This window comes from Anas acuta, chromosome 24, assembly GCF_963932015.1.
Source record: "Anas acuta chromosome 24, bAnaAcu1.1, whole genome shotgun sequence".
NCBI lineage: Eukaryota > Metazoa > Chordata > Aves > Anseriformes > Anatidae > Anas > Anas acuta.
Genome location: NC_089002.1, coordinates 3,051,331 through 3,068,550, shown reverse-complemented (window position 1 = coordinate 3,068,550; position 17,220 = coordinate 3,051,331). Strand labels below are relative to the sequence as shown.

Sequence of the window (17,220 nt, the reverse complement as noted above, 5' to 3'; positions counted from 1 at the left end):
ACGGGCACCCACACACATCCACACAGGGAAAGGGTGAAATCTAAGGACCAGGAAGGGCTGAACCCATGGGGCAGAGGGCGAGAGATGCTCCAAGGCTCTGCTCTGCCTCGGCATCCCCACGAGACTTGCCCGAGGAGGCAGGGCAGGAGCTGAGCCGTCACCAGCGCTGCCAAAGCACCGGCTTCACGATTCCTCAGTGCCACGCCACCTCCCCAACACCCCGGTGCCACCAAGACACAGAACAGAGCTCAGCTGGCTGGTGGGACACCCTCCTTGGGGGAAAGGGCTGGAGACAACCAGGGGAGGGGGCACAGCGGGCAGGAGGGTCTTGCTGGCTAAAATCACCCCGATGCAAGCACGGGGAAGCACCCGGCTCCATCCCACCCCGCAGCCTTTGCTCGGGCGCTCACCGCCTTGTACTCCATCAGCTCCATCTGCAGCCGGGCGATCTCGGCCCGCAGGGCGCTGATCTGCTGGCTGGTCTTGTCCTGGTTCACCACCACCTTGTTCTTGATGTTGCGAGCCCGGTTGGCGTACTTGAGGGTGTTCAGGGTCTCCATGAAGTCGCGGTCGGAGGGGCTGACGCAGGCGATCATGATGGTTTGGCTGGGGGAGGCGAGGGCTGGGGTCAGGGGTGGTCATGCTCTGTCTGCCACGAGGCACCCACCCCACGAGGGTCCCTTGAGTCCCAAAATACCTCCCCAAGCCCCACGGACCCTCACCCCATTTGCAGAGGGACCCCCGTACCTGTTGCCCCCGAGGGAATCCTGCAGCAGGCGGGTGAGCTTGGAGTCCCGGTAGGGCACGTGCACCACCTTCTTGCTCTGGTCTCCAAGGGCGCTGATGACGTTCCCCAGGGCCAGCTGCCAACGCAAAGCAAAGCCCCCACCCCAAATTCAGCCCCTGCTGAGAACACAGCCACCCCCACGGCCGGCGTTTGGGGCCTGGGGTGCGTGCTGTGGGGTGCCAGAGCTGGAGGTTTCCCAGGTCAGGCTCAGCATTTGCCCTCGGAGTGGGTTTTAAGCTCAAATGAGCAGACCTGGAGCTTTTGGGGGCTTGCACCCTTGTGCCCAGCAGGACCCCCACCCCACACCCTCAGAGTAAAGCCGTGCCCTCACCGCTGCTGTTTAGGGTCACGGATAATCCAGGGCCAAGTCACATAACCCACAACACAGAGAACAACTCAGGAGCTCGGAGCAGCCCGGAGCAGGACCCAAAGGTGCCCCAGGGCCCCCCGCAGCCCCCATCTCCCCCTGCCCCTTGCACGCCCGGGGCCGTACCAGCCCGCAGTTGATGGAGATGCCTTCCTTTGCCCTCTCGCCGGTAGCACCCGTTCGTTTCAGCCTCTCCGAGCCCGCCAGGTCGACGAAATGAAACTTGGCCGTGAGGGTCTCGTACTCGGTGGTGGGCTGGGCTCCGTCCAGGAGGCTGCTCACCTCCCCATTCACCTGCGGCCAGGCACACGTGGAGGGGTCACGGCCACAGCCCCCGAGCACCCAGAGACCCTCTCGGCCATATTCAGCCACCAGCAAAACCCTGAGCACCCACCCTCAGCTCTCAGCCCCTCGAGGATCCCAACAGAAACTTGCTGTGGGTCACCCCACCCGGCACGGGGCTGCTCATCTCCCACTAAATAATAATTGCAGTAACGGGAGAGAAGCAAAACAAAAACCCAGCTCTCTTGGCAAGACTTCCAACCCCTGCCCCTTTCCAGGGACCCCCACACAAAGCTGGGGGGGACACAGACTCCCCAGACCCCCTTTTCTCACCAGCTCCGGGCGGGCGCAGACCCTCATCTGGCACAGGTGGATGGTGAAGATGGCGTGGGAGCGGGAGCTCTGCACGTTCATCTGGGTGCTGGCAGTGGTGCGGGACAGAGCCCCCTGCTTCAGGCACTGGATCAGCTGCAACAACGCACGGCAGAGAGGAAACAAAACCTTTGGAGCACCCTTTTAGAGATTTAGGACAGCATCCCTCAGCAGCCCAGCGGGCACCGGGCAGCCCCGACCTCCCCCTGCACCACCCTGGGGCTGCTCTGCTCCGGTTCCTCCTCGCCTTGCCCCCCTTGTAGGGCATCCCTGGCTGCGACCCCCCTTCTGCAGCCCCCCCGGTGCCGAACCCACCTCGTCCTGCGAGCTGATGAGCCGCGAGGTGACGCCGGTGGTGTAGATGCTGCCGCTGGCATCCTCGTGGATTTTGATGTTGGATTTGCGGTGCCGCGCGTCGGGGTCGCGGGCGCTGTCAAACAGGTCCAGGATCTCCTCGTTGTAGAGCTGAACGGGGTGAAAGCGGGCAGGGGGGTGAAACGGTGAGCAGGAGGCTGCTGGAGCCTGGCATGGAGGGAGTTCAGGAGCTGCCCTGTGCCCTTCTGCTGCTGCAGTCCCAGCGCTAGGATGGGCGGTGCAGGAGAGCCAGGGGTGCATGCACGTGGATGCACACGCATGTGTGCGCACAGGGAAGGGTGACCAGGAGAGCTGGCGTGCGTACAGGTGTAGGAGAGGATGCACAAAGGGTGCACAAACACGTCCAGGAGGTGGTGCATGGGTGAGTTCGGATCTAGGTGCATGGTTACACGTGCCCCGAAGGGATGGGGTGCAGGGGGGCACGCACCCCGGCCACACGAGCAGCAGAGCCCCTCGCCCACCACGGGTCCCGAGGTCAACGCCACCGGGTGGAAAGGGACACGGGGCGGCCAGGGGAGTGCCAGACAAGCAGGGACAACCCCGAGGAGTCAGAGTTGACAGCAGTCAAACACCTCAAACAGGAGTGAGAGAGCCCAAAGCACCCCAAATCTCCTGGGCACCAAGGCACGAGCTCCCATCCCCGGGGGGAGCTCCCAAGGAAACGCCACCGCTGTTTGTGGCCATCACGGGGCCAACAGCACCCGGGTGCTTTGAGTCTTCTGGGTGCTGTCACGCCTCCAGGAGCCCAGGACAAGGGCAAAGGGACCCCCCCCAGGGTGCCAGCCCAGCCTTGCTGTCACCCACCTCCAGGAACTGGGCGCTGACTTTGAACTCGGGTGCCGCCACGCCTTGGCTCTGTGCCGCCCGCTTGCGCTCCTCGATGCCGCTGAAGAGGTGGCCGATGGCCCGCGGGATGATGCCCTGCTCGTCCTCGGAGATGTTCATGTCGAAGCCCGTCCCCATGGTGTACGTCTTCCCGGCCCCCGTCTGCAAAGGGGACGCAATGGGGGGGCTGCTTGGGTCCTCAATGCCCCCTTGGCTCCCCAAACACCCCAGACCCCCACACATGCCCCAGCCGTGTCCCCCCACCTTCTCCCAGCCCAGCCCAGCCCCTGCCCCAGCTCCCACCCAGCCCAGGGCCACCTCTGTCCGCTCTGCACCCAGGACCTTTAACACCCGTGCCTTCCCCTAACCTCTGCGAGCACCAGTGGCTCAGGAGAGCCCAAAACCCACAATGGAGCCCAAAAAGAGGGCAGAGCAGGTACCTGGCCATACGCCAGCACGGTGGCATTGTAGCCCTCGAAGCAGCCTTCGATGAGCTTGCCCACGCACGTGGTGTAGATCTGCTCCTGCCACGTGTCCAGGTCGAAGACGAAGTCGTAGGTGAAGGCTTTGTCCTTCCCCAGCAGCACCTGGGGCTCGCCGGGCGTCACAGAGGTGCAGATGTGACATCCCTCGATCTTCTCTTTGGACAGCTGGGGACGGATCCTGCAGGAGGAGGAAGAGGCTGAGGACAGCCTCGGGGCTCACCCCGCTGCCTGCTCCTGGGGACATCAGCGTGCACCACGCTGGGGCTGCTCCAGGCAGGTGACAGCAGTGCCACCGCTCGCGGTACGGAGCGCACAGCTCACAACAGCTTCCCTTGCACCAACAGCTGAATACAGCCCAGTCTCCCACTCCTACACCAGTTTATTCACCATGTCCCCGGCCAGGCAGCAAGCCCCAGGCTGCAGGTAGACACCGATCAATTCCTCGAAGCAGCCCGGAGAGCCAGGGCACGGGCACGGGCACGCCGAGGGGACGCGCTGCAGCCAGCCCCAGCGTGGGCGCACCCGCTCGGGAGGCAGCGAGATCAAAACTGCACTTAGAAAAGTGACAAAATTAAAAGCACAAAATGAAATGCAAAGCGCAAAACCCGACGAGACGGTGCCAGCACCAAAACCTCGGAGCGGACCCAACCCTCCGCCCAGCCCCGTGCCTGCCCCAGGCTGCAGACGGGACCAGGGCAGCTCCGGCTGCGGGCACGGCCAACCCACCGCGTCCCCACCCGCTGCACCCAGCCCCCCAAAACCCTTAGGGTGCACCACACCGACGCGGATCTGCTGCACGAGAGGCGCCGGGGCCGTGCAGCAGCTCCGGGTTTCGGGGGAAGCTGCCGGGTCCCCGGGGACTTGCGGAGAAAGAAGGGAGCGCGGAGCCAAGCGCTCTGGCAAGCGGCTCTCATTAGAGCTAATGACTGCAGAGCTCCCCTCCCTCGGCGCTCCATCAACGCGCCTATTAATTCCTCCCGAGCCCGCAGCGCCCGCAGAGGAGGTTTTGCGGGATGGGGCTCACCGGGAGGGCTGGGAGGGGGGCAAAAATCCCCCCGGCGTGGGAGGCGGGTGGGCCGCGAGGCTGCGCAGCAGACGCGTGGGAACAGCGCGGTGTCCGCGGGTATATTTAGCTCAGCAGCCACAATAGAAAGCAGCTTCTGATGTGCTCAGCCCGAGACTCGCTGCCGTCGCCTTCCCCAGGGGCCCACCCTCCTCCAGGAAAATGAACCCCAGTTTTAATTACTTTTTTTTTTTTTTTTTTTTTGACCCAGATGAAGCCCTCCCCATCCCCAGGCGCGCACGCACGGCGACAGCGTCCCCCGGGGACGTGCAGAGGAACAAGCTGGAAGCAGGGCACTTGTGGAAATTTTTCCCTCTCCAAGAAAAAGCAGAGCAGGGCCTTCAGCAAAATCCTTCGTTCTTTTTTTTTAATTGCTCCAAGTAATTAAATATGTGCCTGTGGGTCTGGGAGAGAGGCTGTGCAGCAGCGTTGGGGTGACTGCACACGAGCTTTCTGTAGGATTTTCGGGGATCCACCTTGAGCCTGGTGCACGGGGCTGTTCCAGATCATCCACACGCCAACACCACCATCTCCCCACCCCTGCTCCCCAAATCTCCCATCCAAACACCCCGGTCCTGAGCACCCGAGCGGGGCCCATCCCTCAGCCCAGCTCCTGCAGCAGTGGGACCTGCGGGGGCTGGAGGAGACCCAGGTGCCCCACTGGAGGGTCCCGACCATGGCGATGGGCTCAGTCCCCAGGCAATTGGCCAAGAACACCCCGGGGACACCCCGGGGAGCTGCTGCAGACACCAAATATCAGCCCCCCCATTACAAGAGCAGAGCAGAGGGCAGGGATGAGCACAGCAAGTGCCAGCAGACACAGACGGGGGACGCGGCTGTCACCAGCGGCCCGGCCACCCAGCATCAGGAGATTTATGAGGCCACCAAGACTCACCACGGAGGTGTCCCCAGGCCAGTGCCACCATCCCAGCTCCCCGGCGTTGGGCAGCCCCAGCTCTCTGCCCCTCGGGGGTCTCAGCCCAGCCCAGCCCAGGGGGGGCATCACCAAGCCAGGCACTGGGCGTAGAGGCACGAGACCTCCTCCTCCTAAACCCTACGGACCAGCAGAGCCAGCACGGGCTCTCCCCTCAGCCCTACTCTCAGCCCCACCAGCCCCACGACCCCACTTTTTGCCTTGCCCTGCCTCAGTTTCCTTCCTCTGCAACACAGAGCAGCGACCGTGGGGTGCACCAGGTCACCGTCCAGGTGCGCTCTGCCTCTCCTTGGCCCTGCCCTACCGAAAGGGATGCTCACCACGTCCTGTCCACCCAGCAGAACTGGGGGGGGTGCCAGCAGGGCCCACCCTACAGGCTGATGGAGCTGTTCCCTCCCCTACAATCCCAGCAGTGGGATGCAGCCAGGCTGCTCTGCGCCCCGTACAGCTTGTGCCCAGCACCGTGCCCAGCATGGAGCCAAATGTGCCAAGGTGCCCTGCCCCAAGGGGCCGGGACAAGCACAGAGCAGAGCCCGGCTGATCCCGGTGCAGGCTCCTCCAGCTCTTTGGCTGTCCCCCTGCCTGTCCCCAGCTGCTTCGGTGCAAAGCCACCAGCGCAGGGAGGACACAAACTGTCCTGGGGCTCCCAGGGCACCACCAGCCCCATCTCCCTCGTGCCCACGCGGATAAACCAAGGCACGAAGCGCAGGGATGGCTGCAGACGGATGCACAGACAGAAAAAGGCACGGGCAGGGGGGGGAATCCCAAACCAGCTCCTTCCCAAAGCAGCAGCACTCGCCGAGGGGATGACAGGCAGCACGGCAGGAGCCCACCCGCTCCGGCATCGGCACGCAGACCCCGCAGCACAAGCGGCGCGACGCCAGGGAAAGCCCGCATCCGCGCGGGGGGACACAAGGGGACACAAAGGCTCAGCGGCAGCACGGAGGGGAGCCTCTCCATCTCTCCTCCCCTTTCCTGCCGGGCTGGCAGGCTGTGAAAGCTCCGTCTCCATGGCTCGGCTGCCAGGGTGACCGAGCATCTTGGGGAGGAAGCGGAGAAGCGGGGAGCGGGTCCCGCACCCCCAGGGGCAGGGAGCGCCGCAGAGCGCCCCGTGGCACGCACAAAGATCGGGTTGTTCGGTGCCAGGCTGGGAGCCAAGCCCTGGGCGGGCAGCACGAGGCTGTCGGCTCCCACGGGCAGCCCTCGGGGTCCCCTCCAGCCCCGGGGCAGGAGCAGACCCCATGGGGAGCCCCCCGGCACCTCCAGCCTTGCAGCCAGCGGGGTGGGTTTCGATGCAACGGGAAGGGATCCGTCCCTCCTGCAGCATCGCCCACTTCCAACCGGGGCTGTCCCAGCCCTTGGCACTCCCCAGCGAGGCCAAGCACACGTCCACTCGCCACCAATTCCCAGTTCAGGGCAGCTGCTTCAGACTGGGGGTGCAGGCAGCCCCCCCAGCACCTGCTGGGCACCCGGGGGTCACCACCACCTCTCTCCCGCTGCCTCTCACTGCCTGGTAGAGCCACTCCTGGGCAGTGCCCCGGTGCAGCAGGGAGCTCCCAGCTCTCCGAGGAGGCTCTGGCAGGCAGCCCTGGCGGCGAGGGCTGGCGCAGGGTGGAGCTGGCAGCCCCGGGGCCAGCCGAGCAGCCTCCGATTTACCTGCACAGACAGCACCGGGCGAGCCCAAGCAGCGCCTGGCTGCGTTCCCCACGGTGTCTGCGGTCCCCCGGCTCCCATCCCTGCTCCCCACGGCGCCCACATCGCTCCCGTCCCTGCTCCCAGGCTCTTTCTGGCCTCCCCAGCAGGGATAGGTCAGAGTGAAGACCCCCGTGGTTTTCCCACATCCCCAGGCCAGCACAGAACAGGATCTGTCCCCCCCCAGGACTTGTCCCCGTCCCCCGAGGATGAGCCCCCAGCCAGGTCCCTGCGTGCCCAGAGCCGGCTGGTGGCACCACACAGGTTGCTCCGGACCCAAATCAAGACAAAGTCGAGCATTTAATTACGGCGGCAGGGAAGCAGCTCGGCAATCAGAGCAAATTGAATAAGGCTCCCCTGGGACTGCCAGGTCTGGTCGGAAAACGCTTAGATTAAGAGCTATAGCAGGGCATTTCCTAGCGGGAGCCAGCACAACACGGGCGAGCGCTGGGCTTTGCCTGCCTCCGTGCTGGCTGAGCACCGAGGGCACAGCAGGTCCCCGTGGGGCAAACCCCGCTGCCTTCAACCCCAGAGCCCCCCGGGCCTCCTAATCCTCCTGCTCCAGGCTTTCCCAGGCTTAGGGAAACCTTTAAATCAGGCCTTGGCAGCCGCCGTGTGTTGCTCATTAGCTCTGGCAGGAGCACACCGGCCCCGAGCCGCGCCATCTGCTCCACACCGAGACCCACCAAGGGCCAGGGGACATGCAGCCCACACGGGGACCCAGCACCCAGCAGACCCCAGCCCACGGCTGCAGGCAGGGTTTGGCAGGGCTCAGGGGGAGCAGGGGATGGCGTTTTTCCCAGCGCATCGCCTGGAGGGCAGCGGGAGCACCGAGTTCGCAGTGCCTCCGGGCTCCTCCTCCGTCCCAAAGCCGCTGGGGATCCCAAAGGCTCCTCGCTGATCCTGCCTGGAGAAGGGCTGGGAGATGCCACGAGGATGTTTGTGGATGGCAGACCGGGGGCAGTCACACACAAAGGGCCCCAAAACCCTGGGGTGGGCAGCGCAAGGAGCATGCATGAAGCGATCAAGGAACAGGGCACCGCGTGGCCCCGTCCTCTCCAAGCGCACGGGAACGGCACGGGCAGGCTGAGAAAGCTCCAAAACCACCAGGAGCAAAGCTGGGCCCACACTGGGGATGGCTCCAGGCTCCTTACACCCCCGTGTTCCCCTCAGGAAGGTCCAGCATGAAATATGGATGAGCAGAGGCTGCAGCCCCACAGCCCGGGGGATGCCCTCCTGCTAACAGGGGCTTGCTCAGAGGGAGGACGGCCGCCCTCATGCCCCTGGGGGATTTTCTCTGCCCTTTTCCCCTCCAGCACAAGCAAAAAGTCGGCTGCACCTATGCAGGTGGCACATGCCTTGGTCACCTAGGGGCTCCACGAGGAGACGAAGGGGTTGCAGACCCAGAGCCCACCCTAAATAGCCCCGAGGATGGGGTGATGGGCACAACACCGCCCACGCTGCCCCTGGGCTCCTCCACCCCGTCACCCACACTCTGTATCAGGTCTGGGTCACGCACAAGAACCAGAACCCCACCTCTACTCTTTTTCCAGCCTTTTTTCCCCCAACACGAGCCCCTTCCTCCTTTCCCAGCATTGCTCACCTCCCGGAGCAGAGCGGGGACGGAGGCGACCCCCTCGAGGTGCCCCCAAGCGATGCGCACCCAGGGCGAGCTCTGGCAGTAGGTGACGGATTTTTCACCCTCCAGCAGCAGGAACCTCACAATTTCTGGCCAAGGGCACGGTGAACGGCCCCACCACGTCCCCCCCTGCCCACAGAACCCCTCGACCCCCCCTGTCCTGTGCCCAAGAGCCCCCAGGGGCTGCTCTCACACCCAGGTCCTTCGGCTTGGGCACTCGCACGTGCGCCAGGTTGGGGAGGGAAGAGCCGAGAGCATTCGGGTAGCTTTGGCCCTGGTGTTTCTGATTAAGCAGCACCAGGGAAGGGGCTGAGAGCCTGTGGGGTCCTGACTGCTGTGGGTGGGGGCAGGAGGACACTGATAAAGCCTTTTACCCCCCCCCCACGAAGGCTGGGTTGGCACGGCACTGCCCCAGGACACATCGGCACCAGCTTGGGGAGGGGAGCAGGGCACCGAGCACCCCCCCCGGCACCCACCGAGCCCTGAGCACGAAGAGCAGCCAGGCAGGACCCCCCCCTGGGGGGGTTACACAGGTTATAGGGCCAGGCTCAGCTCTTCACACGATCCAGCACACCCCGAGCCCGCCGGCTGTTTAACCCAGCAGCTGGGGACTGTTTTGACAGCCTCCAGCAGGAAAAACCCTCCTGGGACCACCGGGGCCAGCCCCCGCAGCAGGAACAGCACAACACCGGGGAGGGGGGGGCCGGGGCAGACCCCTCGATCAGCACGGGCTCGGTGGGGGTATCGCCTTCCCTCTCCGGGGCCGGGGCCGTGTTCCTGACAGCTTTGTTTGGAGCTTCACCTCCCGCAATTCATTCAGAGCCTCGTCTCCTGCCCCTCAAATTTCGCTCCTGGTGCAGGGAAGGCACCAAGAGCCCCCGGTTCCTGGTACTTCGTGGCATCAAGCAGTTCAATCCTGTAGGGTGCAGGCACCCAGAGCCCCCAAGAGCCGTGGGCTGTGACATCCCCACGCCGTGCGCGGCCCCGCTCCCCTCGCAGCGCCGAGGTTTCCAGCCCCTCTCCAACATTTCCGCTGTAAAACCCAGCAGGCGCACGCCTGATTGAGGCCAGGCACGGAAAAACCCCTCTCGCCCACACACCTGGCCCCGGCGCTGCCCCCAAGCATGGGGCCCCCGCACCTGAACCCCGGCACGGTCGCGGGATGCGGTTTTGGAGCTTGGATCCCGATCACCAGGGAGCCCCCCAGTCCCTGGGGATGGGAGAGACACCCCAAAAAGGATGGAAAAGGGATGTCCCGATGTCACCCTGGGGGCAGGCACATCCCCAGGCAGCGGGGTGGAGGGTCTGGCAACGTCCCCATGGTGTCCCAGAGCCGTGTGGGATGGAAGGGACCCTACAGAGCGTTTGAGGGACACCTCCCACTAAACGCACACCCCTGGGACCACACCGAAGGGCTCGGAGCTATGGCAGCACCAGGATGGCAGCGAGCACCGGGGACGGGGCTGTGCCACCACCCTTGGGTGACACTGCCGTGACACCGCTCAGGCTGATGCCACCTCCCCACCCGGACCCAAAACCAGCCCCGGGAGGAGCCAGCCCCCATGGCTCCGTGCCCTCCTGGTTCAAAAGGGGGCACAACCACCCCCCCTCCTTGGCACCGACCCTGATCCCACAGGCTTCGTGTGAGCAGAACCCCCCCAGCGAGCAGTGGAGCCCCAGGCAGGGCAGCAGGACGCTTTGCCCCCCCATGGTCACACCGAGCTGACCCCCCCGGGCATTCCACGATGGCTGCGTGATGCTGAGCACCCCAAAAACCCCGTCCTGCCTCCCGGATACGGGATGGGAGCAGCTCCCCGGGCAGCACCCAGCCAGCACCCAACGCTGCCAGCACAGGGGCACGGAGCATCATCTCTCTCGGCGTTCCTGAGAGCAGCGGAGGACTGGAGGTTGCAGAGTTTAAATAAACTTGAAATCCGACTCAACTTCCTTCCCCAATTTCACAAGCTCAGCTTCCTGCGTCTCGGCAGCCGGCCGGGCGCGCTGGGGTGCCGCAGGCAGCTCCGGCACGGGGGGTGCCGCTTTCCCCCCGACCAACGCCACGCTTGGGGGGCTGCAAAGGGACCTTGGGGGGGCTGCAAAGTGCCCTTGGGGGGGGCGTTTCTGCAGCCAGCCCGGCTTCTCAGCCCCCCCCCCAGCCAAGGAGTCAAACAGCCCCGGGTTCCTGCTCACCACCAGCGCTCCCTGACACAGCAAAACCACGCGTGCAGCGGGGCCGGGCGCCAGCACCCTCCAGCAGCCCCACGGCCCCGCTCCCCCCGCAGCCCCCCCGGGTGCCGGAGCCCACCAGGAGCCCGGTGCCGCACGGAGAGGGGGGGGCCCCGAGCCCGGCCAGCCCCGCCGAGCTCTGCAGGGAGCCGCAGCGAGCTGCTGTGCAGCAACCACGCTGTGAAGGTCACCTGCAGAAGGAAAGGGGTTGGGGGATTGTTGGCTTCCCGGGGTTGCTGAGCGAGCACCCGGGGTTTTGGGGTGTCCCCGCTCGGCACCGCGGCGCACAGCACCTGGCTCAGCCCCTCGCTTCCTTCCCCGGCCGCATCCGCCAGAGCCGGCGAGCTCCGACGGGCCCACGAAGCGACCCGGAGGGCTCGGGACTGGTGGCAGGGGGAAGGCAGACCCTAAAAATGGGGCAGGAGCCCACCGGAGTACGGTGTGGGTCCCTGCTGCAGGGACCCGCTGGGCGCGGGGCCGGGCGCACCCCCAGGGCTGCGTTTCTCGCTGCTGGTGGCGGCGCTGCAGCAGGCATCAGCCATTGCGCTCGTGGCGCACCAGGAAGCCCAAAAAACACCCCCGTGCCCTAAATAACGCCCCCCCGGCACCCAGCTCCACGCGGCCCCGGTGCCAACAGGGCCGCCGAGGCTCTCAGAGGGGAAGGAGGAAAATTTCTTTTATATGTGAAGGCCGAGGGTGACATCTCCACGGCCTCCTCCTGCCGGGGCAGGGCAAGCAGAAGAGCCAGGGCCCCCCCTTTTTGATCCTCCCAACCTTGGGGGCTCCACGAGGCCCCAAAGATCGGTCCTGGTGGCTGCAGCACCTCTCGGCATCAGTGGGACCGTGCCCACCGCCCAGCAGCTCCCAGCACCTTCCTGCCAAGACCCCCCACGTCTCCCCACATCCCCCCTCGCCCCCACCAACAGCGGGGATTCAGAGACCCAAAAAAAGGGCACGGCAACACAAAGGGACAACATTGGGGCTTTTGTTCCCATCCTGCCGCACCCCAAAGGCGTTCGACCTCCTCCGCAATCCTTCCCGGAGCTGCCCTGTCCCCAAACAGCCGGGGGAGCTGGGACCTGCTCCGCACGGAGGGTGGGGGGCCGGGAGGACCCCGCATCCCGGCTGCTCCCCCCCGCAAGGTGTCACACAAAGAAACCCGCAGGGCGGGAGGGGACCCGTGCTTGTGCTTGGGCACAAAAGCAGCAGGGAGAGGAGAGGCTCAGCCCTCCTGTGCCAGGAGCCACGCAGCCCCCCCCCTCCAAGCACTGCGACCTGCCTGCTTTGTCTCGCAGCCTCCTCGCCCCCACCCTCCTTTGTCCTGCCCGTTCACCTCCCCACAGCATCGCCCCCGCCACCCGCTGCCCACCGGCGGCACCCAGGGGGGACACGGGCACCCTTCCCCGAGCTGGGGAGGGGTGGGAAAGGGATGGGCGCCTTCCCACCCCACCCCACCCCTCGCCATGGATGCCCCAGCCCCACCACGATGATGCCATGGAGGGGAGGATGCGCGTTTCCATCACCTCCTGCTCGTGGTCCCCTCCCCGTGCACCCGCCAGCAGCGCGGGCAGGGGCTGAAGGGTTCGGCCCTGCAGCACCATCCCTGACAGCACCCGCTCATCTCCTGGAGAAAAAAGGGACCGGCCCTGAGCCGGGGCCTTTGTTCCAAGGCTCCATCCCAAGAGAAACGCAGGATGGAGGACGGGAAGAGTGCGGCCAGCAGGAAATCTCCACCCGCAGCCACCGGCATCGCTCGGCTCCCGGGTCACTGCCCTGGCACGGCCACCCCTGACCTGCCCTGCGCAGGCACCGGGGGAGCACCCACACGGGAGGGATGCTGTCCCCTCCCCGCTGCTCCCCCAGCCTGCTGGACCCCAGCCTGGCCCCAATTCCCAGCCTGTGGGGTGGAACGAGGCAGAAAACCCCGAGCGGGCAGCACCGGGAGGTGCCTGGGTGCACCCACACGCAGGCGGTGGTGGCAGGCGCAGCCCCACACCCCCCCCATTTCCCCCTCCATCCCTGACGCTGCACCCAGCATCTTTTGTGCTCTGCCCAGGGCACTGCTTCTGCACCTCCCTTCGAGCACTAACCCACCCCCTTTGCATTCTGCCATCCGCACCCCATCCACCTCGAGCCTTCACGGGCACGGGGCCGCAGCACCCCTCGGGTCACCCCTTGGGTCACCCCCTGGCCCTTCCCGCAGCCCCACAGTGGGCTCCAAGGCAGGAGCAGTGGGATGGGGAGGGTCTCAGCCTTCCCTCGCCCCTCTCCATCAGCCTGCGGGGAGCTCGGTGCACCCAGGGCCTGACCCAGGGCAGTGCGGAAGCCGCGGGCTGAGCCGGGGCAGGCGCGGGGTGAGCGGGAGGAAACCGAGCACCCAGCACCCACGCGGGGTGGCAGCTCCAACCGGGACCTGCTTCACTCGTGGGCTTCCACCGGGGTCTTAACCCCCTTCTGCTGGGTTTGGGGATGCGGGGGCTCCTTCCTGGCAGGGAGAGGAGCGAAGAAAACGCCGCGGGTCGCAGGACCCCAGCGGCTGCGCTCAGAATGCACCCAGCCGGGTACGGCGCTAACAAAGAGCCCCCGCTCGGCTCCCAGCTCCATCCATCCCCTGCGGATCCGCAGCAGAGGTCGGGGATCTGCAACCCAGCCCCGGGCCCCATCCCTATCCACCCCCCCGAGCCCCCCCCCCAAAAGCCAGGCGTGAATTCGGTGCCTGGCAGCTCCTTTATGGAGGTGCAAGACCCGTGAGGGGCATTGTTCCCAGCTTGGAGACAGCACAAAGGACACGGAGATGCTGCATCGCCCCCCCAGCACATCACAGGGACCCCCCCCCCGTGTCCCCTGGACACCACCGGGGGTCAAACCCGACCCCAAACCTGCCAGGAGCCCTTGGGGGGGTGGGCAGCGAGGTGCAAGGGAAGGGTCTGCGGTCCCCCCTGCACTGCGGGGCCAGGCAGCGGAGCAGTGATGGTGCTGATGTGGGGGGGGGCAACCCCAAAAAAGGTGGGGGGGGCTGGGAGGGGCTGGCACGGCTCTGCACCGATCGTGGGACCCCCGTGCTGCCCTGGAGAGGGGGGTAGAACAGGGTGGGGGGGAAGCCCAAGGTGGGTACAGAGCCCCTGGGGGCGCACCGAGCTCCCCTTGGGGGCGCACCGGGTGCGCCCCAGATGCGCACGGAACCCCCCCGGGGATGCACCGAGCCCCCCATGGGAGTGCACCGAGCCCCATAGGGGTGCACTGGACCCCTCCCAGGATCGCACCGAGCCCCCCCTCCCCCGTCCCGGGACCCCCGGGACCCCCGGGACCACCACCACCCCCCCCCGGAGGCGCTCACCTCACGGCCACCTTGACGCAGCTGTCCGGGGCCGCCATGCCCCCCCCGCCCGGGCACCGCGGCCGCCGCTGCCCGAGAGCATCCGCGGGGGGAGGAGGAGGAGGAGGAGGAAGAAGAGGAGGAGGAGGAGGAGGAGGAGGAAGAGGCAGGGGGAGGAGGAAGGCGGCGGCGGCGCCCCAGGTGCCGGGGGCGGTCCGGGCGCTGCCGCCGGGGTCGGTGCCGCCGGGGGGGCTCCGCAGAGAGCGGGGCCGGGAGGGGCGGGGGCTGCGAGATTTTTTTGGGGGGGGGGATTGGAAGGGGGCGGGGCTTCGAGGGGCGTGTCTGGGCGTGGTCACAGTGGGCGGGGCTTCGGGGGCACGCCCCCGGCCAAGCGCGCACACGCGCACGGTCGGGCACGCGCAGCTCCCCCCCGTTTACACGCGCACCCCCCCCCAGCACCCCCAGTCTGTCCCTGCTGCCCTCTGCCGGGCCGGCGGCCCCGTTCCTGGGTGTACTGGGTCGTACTGGGCCGTACTGGGCTGTACTGGGCTGCAGTGGGGGTACTGGGAGGACTGGGTGTAACTGGGATGTATGGGGCTGCATTGGGTGTACCGGTCCATACAGGGGTGCAGTGAGTGTACTGGGAGTACTGGGTGTAACTGGGGTGTATGGGGCTGCACTGGGTATATCCGGGCTGTACTGGGCTGCAGTGGGGGTACTGGGAGTACTGGGTGTAACTGGGATGCAGTGGGCGTACTGGGTGTAACCAGGACATATAGGACTGCACGGGGTCATACAGGGCTGCACTGGGTGTACTGAGCCATATAGGGCTGCACCAGGTGTACTGGGCCATAAAGGGCTGCGCTGGGTGTACTGGGCTGCACCAGGCCCTGCAGGGCTGCACTGAGTGTACCAGGTGTACCAGGCTGTACTGGGCTGTACTGGGCTGTACTGGGTGTACTGGGCCATATAGGGCTGCTCCAGGCCATGCCGGGCTGCACCGAGCTGTGCAGGGCTGCATCGAGTGTACCAGGCCATACAGGGCTGCACTGGGTGTACTGGGCCATATAGGACTGCATGGGGTCATATGGGGCTCCACTGGGCGATACAGGGCTGCACTGGGTGTACTGGGCCATATAGGACTGCATGGGGTCATATGGGGCTGCACCAGGCAGTACCAAGCGGGTGCCGGGGCCATGCGGGGCCAGCTGCCACCCCAGCCGTGGTGTCACCCCGCTGAGGGGGCAGCAGGGTGCTGGGTGCCCCCACCAAAGCCCCCCGGGGCTGGAGGGCTGGTGACACCGTGTGCTGCCCTACAGAGCCCACCCCATGCTCCATCCCGAGGGAGAACCCCCCCAAATGTCACTTTGGGGCAGAGCAGCCCCCCTGCAGCCCCAAACCCCAGCAGAGGGTGCAGAGGCATTGCCCCATCGCTGGGGCATATAGGACCCCCTCACCGTGTCACCCTTCGTGTTTGGGGGCTCCAGTGAGCTCCCCCCCACCCCTCCACCCTCAGAAGGGGGCACACGCAGCCCTGCACCCCCCGTGGGGCCCACAAACCATCACTGCCCACCCCCAAAACCCTCTTCAGGAGAGGGCAGAGGTGTTTAGGGTCACCTAAGGGGCTGTGTGCCCTGCCCTAGGGCGGGAGCAGGGGATTCCCAGGGCTGCCCCTTCCCGATCCCACAGCCCCTGGGGGAAGGGGGCTGCTCCAGCACGTCCCCTGTGCCAGAAGGGCTCCCCAGAGCTCGGGCTGCAGATGGAGCTCAGCAACAGCCGTTTCCCTTTTATTAAGTTAACAAAATGCCCTGCTGGAGCGCAGACAAGCGCTATTGATTCAATACCTCTCCTGGGACCTATCGGTTTGCTGCATTTTAATATATATTAGGCAAGGAAAAGCCCTGAATCACCCACTTTGGAGGGGCTGGAGACCCTCTGAAGCAAGAACCCTACAGATGCCCGAGGGAAACGGGGCTGCCCCAGTGCCTGGCACCCAAATTCCTCCTGGGGCAGCAGAAGTCTGTAAAACCAAGCCCCGGGGCAGACCCCTTCCTGGAGAGAAATAAATCCGGCTGCTGCCCCAATTTGCAGTCAGCAGCCCTGAGCTGTGCAGTGGGGCTGGCAGAGGAAGGAGGGGACGAGGAACGCAGGGACTCACACAGCAGGGACACTTTAATGACCCGTCCGGCTCTTCCCAGACCCTTCTGGCACAGCATTATCCTGTCCCGTCACCAGCACCCCGGAGCCACAGCCCCAAAAAGGTGGGGAGATGCCTGTCATTGCTCTGGTAGCCCCCACAGGGTCCTGAAAGGGGCTGTGCCCAGGGGGCCGCAGTGGCAGGCGGCTCACGGGTGAGCAGCAGGGTTGGATTTTTGGGAGGCAGCTGCATGGAGCCCCAGGGAGCCGGCTGGTGACGCAGCCGAGGTGTCCCAGGGGACAGAACCGGCGTCCCGCGGTGCTTCTCTTCCCTTCAGCAGCTCCACAGCTGCCTCCTCCACTTCATCCATCTCCAGCTGGCTGCTGGCTGCCATCTCGGCCCTGGTCATCGCCACGAAGGACGGGTCCCGGGCCAGAGCCTCAAGGCCCCCGGAGATCAGAGCCTGCAGCAGAGGACGGGGTCACGCTCACTGCCTTTGTCCTGCTCCGATCCCCCCCCCATGCCACGAGCAGCCCCCCACCAGCCCCCTTCCCTCCCAGCCCCTGCCTTACCTCCTGGATGAGGAAGGTGATGGCCGGGGTGGAAGAAGTGCTGGGGACGCCGCTGTCGCCCCGCTGCTGTTCTGAGGCCGGCTGGGTGAGAGGAGCAGAGAGCCGCAGCTCAGCCTCGGGCAGTGCCCACAGAAAACCTCTCCCACAA

At 66.0% G+C, this 17,220-nt stretch overlaps 2 protein-coding genes across 5 annotated transcripts in view; both read right to left on the bottom strand.

Moving 5' to 3' along the window:
* The window catches only part of KIF21B (kinesin family member 21B), a 32,331-nt gene extending 17,688 nt beyond the window's left edge, over positions 1-14,643 (bottom strand). For 2 of the 4 annotated variants that reach the window (XM_068660186.1, XM_068660187.1), the window contains exons 1-8: positions 14,385-14,643; positions 3,449-3,671; positions 2,988-3,170; positions 2,124-2,273; positions 1,770-1,904; positions 1,281-1,448; positions 748-863; positions 411-606 (exon numbers count right to left, since the gene is read on the bottom strand). In XM_068660186.1, coding sequence (XP_068516287.1) covers positions 411-606; positions 748-863; positions 1,281-1,448; positions 1,770-1,904; positions 2,124-2,273; positions 2,988-3,170; positions 3,449-3,671; positions 14,385-14,422 — 1,209 coding nt within the window. In that variant the 5' untranslated portion in view covers positions 14,423-14,643. The remainder of the gene's footprint in view (positions 1-410; positions 607-747; positions 864-1,280; positions 1,449-1,769; positions 1,905-2,123; positions 2,274-2,987; positions 3,171-3,448; positions 3,672-14,384) is intronic. The other 2 variants (XM_068660188.1, XM_068660189.1) reach the window with 1 other exon arrangement.
* Positions 14,644-16,517: 1,874 nt separating this feature from the next.
* CACNA1S (calcium voltage-gated channel subunit alpha1 S) overlaps positions 16,518-17,220 on the bottom strand; it is a 31,543-nt gene continuing 30,840 nt past the window's right edge. The window contains exons 43-44 of the mRNA XM_068660185.1: positions 17,073-17,153; positions 16,518-16,963 (exon numbers count right to left, since the gene is read on the bottom strand). Coding sequence (XP_068516286.1) covers positions 16,709-16,963; positions 17,073-17,153 — 336 coding nt within the window. The 3' untranslated portion in view covers positions 16,518-16,708. The remainder of the gene's footprint in view (positions 16,964-17,072; positions 17,154-17,220) is intronic.